Raw genomic sequence first — 9334 nt, forward strand, 5'->3', positions numbered from 1 at the left:
GACAGACCAAAATCTGAATGTAACACACAAAGGTCATCATTCATTGGACAACGCTGTTAAAGATGCAGCACTCGGGTGAAATGGAGGCGATGCTCTGCAGCCCAAAGCTGACTGAGACTATGAAATCATGCGTGAGCTGGATCAGAGGTAACTTAAGGCTCGGGTCACTGTTTGAGGAAATATTACTATATGATTAAAGTAAACTAAAGACCTGTCAGCTTGAAAGTAGAGGTTGGGCTAAAAATCCCCAAACAAGCCTCGCTCTGATGAAGACAGAAAGTTTTATGACTCTCGTTTGGTTTCAGTGTGTGAGGCGTCAACAGCGTTGGTCATAAAACGTCACGGATGGCGAGCTCCACCTGTTCAGTGACTGCGGACTTTGCACGGCAAAGAGAGCTGCAGATCAGGAAAACCACAGCTGTGACTGAGTGACAGACTGGGGCAGATCTCCATCCCGACACACCGCAAACCCACGTCGCGCTCAGTTCACACAGCTCGTCTTTATTTAGCCGCTGAGACACGACCGGCCTGTTTACCTCAAGCTTCAACCAGAAAAATCACCCAAAAGTTACAGATTAAATAAAGACACCTGTGGTTTCAAGTAGATGACATCATTTTTATTGTCACTATTTGTCTTAAAAAGACCTTCTGGTGAAGTCTGTCCTGTCTGCTGTGGACCTTTAAAGATCCACATCCACTGACTGAACATGACATCCTCTCCAAGCTCAGATTCCCTTTGAGCGCAAACACCAAAATATGATGTGAAACTTCAGCTTCTGCTCCTCTTCCTCAGTTTTTATCCTAATCTTCCTTAGAGTCCACGTGACGATCGAAGCTTTTTCCTGCCGTTACTCAGATTTTTGTTTTACACACAAAATGCCTCATTTGTTCTCATCCTGAAGACTCTGCGGGTAACACTGCGTCCATCAGTAAAAACGACAGCTTCAGTTATCCTTCAATGACCATTTTTAAACACTGCTTCCGCTCTTCAATGAAACCTAACAAGTAAATAAATCCAAGAATAAACAGTTAGTGAATTCAGGAGTAAAATGGGAAACAGCAAGAGGACTGGGATAAATTACAGGCTGATTTCAGCTCAGTGTGAGAGTCTTTCTGTTCTGTGTGGTCACGTTAGTTCCTCGTTTCCTGCTCTCGGTCTGGCTGTGACAGCATCTCCGAGCAGCAGACTGAAGCAGAAGAGAAACAAAAATAACCTTCATAATAAAGAAACGCGCAGAAACTCCTCCACACTGACGGCTCGGTGCTGTTAGCTTCCTCCGTGCTCTATGCTATGTTAGCTTAGTAAACGCAGAGCGTCATGGAGTGAAACGGATAGACGGGCAGGTTATATCTGATCCAGGACCAATATCTGTTCACAGTATCAGCCAACATCTAACTAGACACACGTTTTGTTGTGGAGCCTAAACACAAAGTTCTCATTGAGCGAGACTGAAGGTACACGTTTCCTTCACGGCTCAGATTAAACACGCAGATTTTGCTCCGTGTCGGCAGGATAGCGTCACACAGCTGCTGCAGATTTATCGTCTGCATCCGTGATACGAGCCTCCCGTCCCTCCACTGTCCACAGTCCCTCTGCTGGACTGAGATCTGCTGACTGTGGAGGACATTTGACTGCCGTGAACTCGTCATCACGTTCAGTGAACCTGTTTGAGTCGATCTGAGCTTCGTGGCGTGACGCACGGTGGTCACAAATGGACGAACACGGTCAGCAGCAATACTCAGGCAGGTTGTGGAGTTTAAATGAAGCTCAAAGTGTAGCAGGAACACCACCGGCAGCATCCTGAACCTTTGATACGAGGCAGGATGGAGCCACGCTTTCATGATGTCTACCCTGCTATCTAAACGCTGCCACAGAAATCAAGACTCATCAGACCAGGCCACGTTTTCCAATCTTCTTTCCAGTTGGCTTACATTAGCTAGACTGGACTAATGGTGGACAGTCCCAGGTCAGAGGGAACTCTGGATCTAAGGCTTATCCAGCAGCACACAGCTGTTCCATAGAATTCAGTAGCAGCCTGGACCTGAGTGCAAATATAAACCCCCCGAGGATTTTTTCAAAGCGGGCAGAGAACATATTCTACTTTATTAATTGTGCTGCTTTTCCAACAATAGTGGAAACAAAGTCAGAGATGTAGCTGAAATAAACAGGAAGTGATAGCGTTTCCCTTCCCGGTTATCTCCTGCTGGTTCATCTGGTCTCCACCCTGGTGGCCGTCCTATTTCCATGTCAGGAAGCAGGTGAACAGCAAACAATGTTTGTGAAACACACGACGAGCGGCTCGCTGTAAAAACTAACGTCTGATTTGTTTTTTCTGTGCAGGAGAGGCCGACGCTGACGAGCGCCGCTATCAGTCTGCCAGCAGCAGGAAACCACAGCAGGTGACGCCAGCGTTAGAGAAGCTCTGAAATGTTTTGCATTGATTTTTACTGTTATCAGTGCAGGACTCAAACAAACAGATCAAAGGTACCTGGAAAAACACACAGGTAGGAAACACTGAGCGTTCATCGGGTTTCACTCAGTCTGCATCTTTTTCTCACGTCGGAAAATAAGTGAAAGTGGAAACCAAGTCGACCTCGAGTTTATCTTTCACATGTGTTTAAAATAAAACACAATCTATAATGTCATGCACCGCACACTGACACACAAACAGGAAGTGGCAGGTTGACTTTCAGCTTGTGCACGTGGGAATAATTTCACAGACACGACAGCGTTCATACAGCCTGCTGTGAGAGGACAGAGATTAAACAGAGAATCTGATCTGTGATTCAGCCGCACGTCGTTCTAAGCTCAGCATCAGCGCTCTCACCAGTCACATACCTGAAGCTACTTCATCAGGCAGGAGACACTGCAGGGCGGAGGCCGAGGTATGCAGGAGTCAATCTGTTCGTCAATCACAGCTGCAATCCTAAAAGTTTTACTCTGTCAGATTTGAATAAGCAGCCTCCGTGGAGTCACCTGACCAGGAGAGTCAGGTCTGAACCAAGCAAAGACTCCCGGAGCAGACGAGCCCAAAGCGAGGTGTCTGTCCACGAAGCACCGCAGAAACAAACAAACACTCAGACCAGCTGTCAGCACGGTGAAGACACTCTCAATGAGAGTGAAGGAAACCGGTGATTAACACATGACCTGGTAGTAAATGCATTAGTTGGTTACCTAGGCAACCAGAGCCAGGAATCTCCACTAGTGACCATCCATCAGCCTCACATCGACGCACGGCGAATGAACCGCTTCCAGTGTGGCTGCAGCTTAGAGCCCTTTAGAGCCCGACGCTCTGAAGCAGGATACTGGTGCAGTGAATTATGGGTAAATTAAACCTTCTCAATATAGCAACAGAAGGAGAACCTGTTTGTGTAAAACAGGAAACACTTAAAGACACTGAAAAGGCGCGGAGCCAATCTCTCCACCACCAACCTCCACAGATAGTCCTGTTAAGGTGGACCAGCACCATCCTGCCAGTCCACCACACGCTCCACCTTAAAACCATTCTTGAACAGGATCCCAAGATACATAAACTGCCTGTCCTCCAACCCTGAGAGAGCAATCCACCATCATCTCATCACTCGACACCTAAATGCAGGGGTGGGGAACTCCAGGCCTGGAGGGCCGGTGTCCTGCAGGTTTAGATGTGTCCTTGATCCAACACAGCTGATTCAAATGGCTAAATGACCTCCTCAACATGTCTTGAAGTTCTCCAGAGGCCTGGGAATGAACTAATCATCTGATTCAGGTGTGTTGACCCAGGATCTAAAACCTGCAGGACACCGGCCCTCGAGGCCTGGAGTTCACCACCCCTGCCTTCATGTATTTTCTTGAACTCTTTCCCCCTTAAAGACGACCTTCCCAGTACCCATATGACACCTCGGTATATATCAATAAAGTCTTGGTTTCATGACCATTTGATCACGCTGACCAGTTTCTGTGTTTTTCTGAGGGCGGCTGCACTGGCAGGTAGCACCCTCACTGACGTCTGATGCAAACTCAGTCGATTTGTTCTGTAAACAGCCTGAAAAATGACAGAAACCCCTCAGTTCAGAAAAGAGCTTCAAAGGGAACTCCCACTCCCCCATCAAGGAGTAAAGGGGTACATATTCGAGTTTGGTAAAGATAAAAATGCGATTGGAGAATGTGGTGTTTTTCCTGTGTGGTGTTTTCACAGCTCCAAACACCAGAGCTCCTTTTTAAAAGCTGAAAGTGAGAGCTGTATCAGCCAGCTGTTTGTTATTCACACTCCACATCTGCAGACACTTACAGAGACAGACACAACGCCACCTCCTCAATCGATGTTCGAAGGGCTGCAGCACCTAAGATTAACACTTCATCGTCTACGCAAACCTGCAGAGACAATCTTAAACATTCAAATTAAAATCAAGGATAAAACTATAATCTCTCTATATAATCTGTAACTGGTATGACCTGTACAAACGAGAGAACACACCCAGTTCATATAAACTGGGTTCATAACCGTGTGCTCACACCACAGATAACCCCCTCACTGTCTTTTGTACGTCTCACTAACAGCTCCCCCCCCGCCCCCACTCCCCGCCTGCCCACCCACCTCACCAATCTGAGTCTGAGTAACCCCCATCACTCACACACGGACTCCTTTCAGACCAAGTCTTCTCTAATGTGGGCCTTTCTCTTATTTTGTACATATTGCTGTCTACTGTTTATATTTTGTTCCGGCACAGTTGGTGTGGAGCACCCACATTTTGTTGCACATGTACAATGACAATAAAGGGCTATTCTGATCTATTCTATTCTGATCTATCCTATTTATATAAATATAAAGTAATTTTTTTTTAAAGCAATATTGAACACAGGCGGTCACTGATGAATAAAAGGTTCGATTGTGCTCTTTATTATGGATTTATTTTTCTCTTATTCATGCGCACAGTCACACAGGGCTGCAGCCTTTAGCTGACTAATTATCGCGTTATGTGGCTAAAGATAATAATAACACAGGTCCAGGCCTGTAACGGCTCATTGTCACTGTGAGTGTTTAACTGCCGGGAAAGAGAAGAAATCAGCACTGACTGAAACAAAGCCAGGCCTCAAAGAGAGGCTGAGCAGAGCTGCTCACAGCTCTCCACGAAGGTGGAAACCAAAGACGGAAATATTACCTCAAACCAGCACTTTTTTCTCATGGCCAGCAGGGGGCGACTCCTCTGGTTATAAAAGAAATCTGATTACAGTCTATGAGAAGACGAGCCTGCTGCTCACGTGATCTCTGAGCTCATTACACACCCTGCTGATGAGTTTACAGTCTTACTAAGGCTACGTTCACACTGCAGGTCTTAATGCTCAATTCCGATTTTTTGAGCAAATCCGATTTTTTTGTCTGCTTGTTCACACTACACATAAAATGCGACATCAAACGCGCTCTAGTGTGAACGCTCAAAGCGGCCCGCATGCGCAAAAGAAGACGTCACACACAACTCGCTCTGTTTAGACCCAGAGCAAACAATATTGTTTGACTGATTGCCCTTAATATAAAGACTTCAGACTTTATGTTTCCAAATTTTTGCTTTAAGTTATTTTGTTATTTACATAATAATGTAAATAACCTAATAATGATCCTTTTTGCTGTTTTAGAGGAGCGGTGCTTCAAAGGATAGTTGCAGATTTCTGTCAGAATCTGCAGAAAATACAGTAAAAATAAAATGTTCACATTTCTCCAACGTGGTCTTCCCAACAGTTTCACCGGATGGCAAGAAATCGTTCGCGATGTCCTATCGGGCGCTTCTCCGGCGCTGATAATTGGCGTCTGTCTTGTGTCAGTGACGTAAAAGACGGATTTAATGCGACATGACAGTTCACACAGCAGTCGCTTTCTAAAACATCGGATATGTATCGGATTCAGTACCACATACGAAAGTGACCCAGATCGGATTTGAAAATATCGGATTTGTGCCGTTCACACTGTCATACCAAGATCGGATATGGGTCGCATAGGGGCGAAAAAATCGGATTTGATGCGCTTTCGCCTGCAGTGTGAACGTAGCCTAAATGAAACACGAGGTTCATTTTGGAAACGACGGATCTACTAGACGCACAAAGGAGCATAAAGAAGACTAACACACCAAGCTCTTAACGTTTTAGTTTAGGTTCATCTGCAAGTCTGTACTATGAAGCGACTTTGACAGGATCCAGGATATCTTCCCCTTCATCATCGATCAGGCTAAGTGGTCACACGAGGTGGTTATCAGGTCCATAAGTCCATAAGTGAGGGTTTCCCAATCTGCTGCGTGCAGTTTATTTGAAGCAGGAAGTAGAAGCAGAAAAAGTGACGACTGTGTGAGTAAACAGAGTTTTGATATAAAGTCCACAAATACAAACAGGCGTGGCATCAGATAGCAGTGCTTACAGGGCTGTAAAAAATAGAATCAGCTATAAAGTTGTGACTCAGAGTCTTTATCTTACTGATGCTCCGTACTCTCTGAGGCCTGATGGAACTTTCAGGAATTCTGACGCTATCTTCCAGACATCTTATTGGTCAGTCAGTGGTGACTTCATACCTATCGAGCGCTCATCTCAAACATAAGTGCATCGGAGCAGGTTGGGTCTGCAGCATCAGTTACCGTGGCGATTTATCCCAGTTAGACGTTTACCACATTCACAAACAGGGTTAAACCTGAAGTTGCCTCAATAACCGCAGCAAAAACCTCTGCACTGACTGTTAGCTCAGCGGGCTAATGCAATCCGCGGGATACCCTCTGTGTCTTCCTGCTCTCACGACGCATTGTGATGACATAACACACAATAAAAATAGACTAAAACCAACACACAAGTCCCACTTCCTACGACAAATCAAATCAGTTCATTTCTACTGCCCCACTGAGCCTGAGACCAGATCTGAAACACGTTTAACCAAAAAACAAGCTGGAAACTATTCAGGGGACATGATTAAAAACAGTTTACACCATTCACATAAAAACACAACGGTAAGCTGGACGGAAACTGTAAAGGCAAATCAGAGAACAGCAGAGATAACATTCTCAAGGTTACAACAAGAAAGAAGTGGTTTAAAATGTATATAAACGTCTTAAAAGGAAGACGCTCGCTTTGATGACAGATCTCCACCACGGGGTGATACCTGCAGCTCCACAACGCGCTGTGCCCCGACCTCTGTTAAAACTTCGATACTCAGTGACTCATTCGGGGTCGTACTGAATAAAACAGACTTCTTTGAGTTTGTGAAGATGTTTCAGTTCTCATCCAAGAAGCTTCTTCAGTTCTAAAAACAAAGGTGGAGAGTCCCAGCTATTTAACCCCTGGGTGGGGTTGTCCCCTTTGGAGGTGGTTGTTAAAGAACTCTTAAAACAGTCCAGTCACCACCTTTTTTCAAGTTCTTCAGACTACCATGAGAAGCTACGCGGACATACTGAATCAAACATTCAGAACATTTCCCAAATCCTGGTCCTTCTCGGCTTTCACAGTCAGAATCCTTCTTTTTAACATCATTTTTAAAAACAACAAGATGGCAATCGTAGCTACATCTATCTTCTATACCATCAGGTTTTGATTTAGTTTCATTTGAAGGAGTTTATTAGGGGCTTCTGCTTGGTTTAAAGTGCAGATATATCAGAGTATCATCAGCATAAAAGTGATTTAAATATGAACACAAGGAACAGCTGCTAACGTGACAAAGGGCCCACAATGGAGCCCTGTGGTACGCCACAAGCACAGTCACCAATACTGATGGAAATCAATATTTCTCGCATGCTCTGCTGCATCAAACGCAACAGAGAGATCAAATCATGCAAGCTCAGCTGATTAAACCAGCATCACCAGTACATATCATGCTATCAAAAGTATTCAAAAGTACAGATTCAGTGCTGTTTAGCAAATCCCGCTGAGACTGATGGAAGCTTGTATCTATGTATGATGGAAACCAGCCTGTGATCTACTGATAACTGGAGCAAATTCTTATTTATAGATGAAGATGAAGGTTCACTGAGACTAACAGTCTGTGAGCTGTTTCCATGTTATTCAAATGTTAGACATTACTCACAGCCGCCCACAAACCACAGTGTATTTTGGTGGCAGTGGGAATAGCAGGTCCTTCCACTGGCTCAATGTATTTTTATCATGTAACGTTAAAAGGTATTTGAGTCTGATGGAGCTTCACCCAGATAACACAAACCGTACAGCCCGGGAGTGAAATGCACCTGATAAAGACTGCTCCACCTGCCTTTAAATGACTGTGTGGCGCAGGTGTGACAGGTGTGAAACATCTGGCTGGTGCCTCAGTTCCCACAAACATCGCCATGATGCCTTAAACACGGGCTTCATGTGTGATTTCCTTTCAGGGGATAAAATCAAACCAGACCTCGACCTAAAGCCTCTCAAAACATTCATAATAAATACAGTTACGTGTACTTCTCTGTTAGTGTTTCCTGTTGGTTTTACAGTGGAAACAGCAAAGTCTGATGTTTCACAAGACCGTGTCAAACTTATAAGGCAACAATAATGAAGACGAATTACTCAGCGGATTACATAAGTTGATAAAAAGTCCATAACTGTGGCTTAAGATGAATAGATTTGTGCGTGTGTGTGAAATTAAATTAAATCACCAGATTTTCCCAGCAGGGTTTGGTGTGACGTTATCTCCGATAAAAAACAACTTATCTGGGTGGAAAAGTAACGCTCCATCCACACCCTGCAAACACGTTTTGAAGCCCTCGATTTTTAAGCGATAACAACTCAGACTCGTCGTGTTTTCAGACCAACTACAGCCTGATTCCGTTCACGGTTTGATGTTAAAGCGGAGATCAGGGTCCACATCCGAACTGTTGTTGTCGGGCGCCTCCATACCTGACTGGCTTTGTGGAACTGCTTCTTCAGCCCGGCCACAGACATCCTGGACGAACGGCTTCAACCCCGCACAAAATACTCCGGTAAAACGACTCAACACACGGCCGACGGAGGCTGGGCTCAAGAACGAAGCAGCCGACACCACAGCTCCGCACTCATCAGTCAGCTCCGTTAAGATTGCAGCATGACCCGAGCTCAGTGAAGCTCCAACGGCGTGAGGCCGGCCCAACCGGGAACTCCTTCAAAATAAAGGTCTCCGAGGATTTAAAAAGCTAAATGATAATAAATGCATGACATCACTGAGCAGCAGGGCTGGACTTGGACATTAAAAAAAAATGTATTTGAGGGGGAGAATATGATGTGTGCATGTGTATTTTTCATTTTGTTTGATTCCTGATATTGAAATTGTTTCTCGGTTGGTACAGTTGTTGCTGGGTTACTTCTTTGTTGCACACTGAAGCTGTTAGGAGTGGCTCCTGATCAAAGTGGTCGTGCATT

At 45.0% G+C, this 9334-nt stretch overlaps 1 protein-coding gene across 2 annotated transcripts in view; it reads right to left on the minus strand.

Annotated features, from left to right (window-relative positions):
* sh3gl3a (SH3-domain GRB2-like 3a) overlaps positions 1 to 9061 on the minus strand; it is a 30037-nt gene extending 20976 nt beyond the window's left edge. The window contains exon 1 of one of the 2 annotated variants that reach the window (XM_005447825.2): positions 8837 to 9061. In XM_005447825.2, coding sequence (XP_005447882.1) covers positions 8837 to 8881 — 45 coding nt within the window. In that variant the 5' untranslated portion in view covers positions 8882 to 9061. The remainder of the gene's footprint in view (positions 1 to 8836) is intronic. The other variant, XM_005447824.3, reaches the window with a different exon arrangement.
* Between the last annotated feature and the right edge of the window lie 273 nt (positions 9062 to 9334).

The sequence above is a fragment of the Oreochromis niloticus genome, linkage group LG1, assembly GCF_001858045.2.
Source record: "Oreochromis niloticus isolate F11D_XX linkage group LG1, O_niloticus_UMD_NMBU, whole genome shotgun sequence".
Taxonomy (NCBI): Eukaryota; Metazoa; Chordata; class Actinopteri; order Cichliformes; family Cichlidae; genus Oreochromis; species Oreochromis niloticus.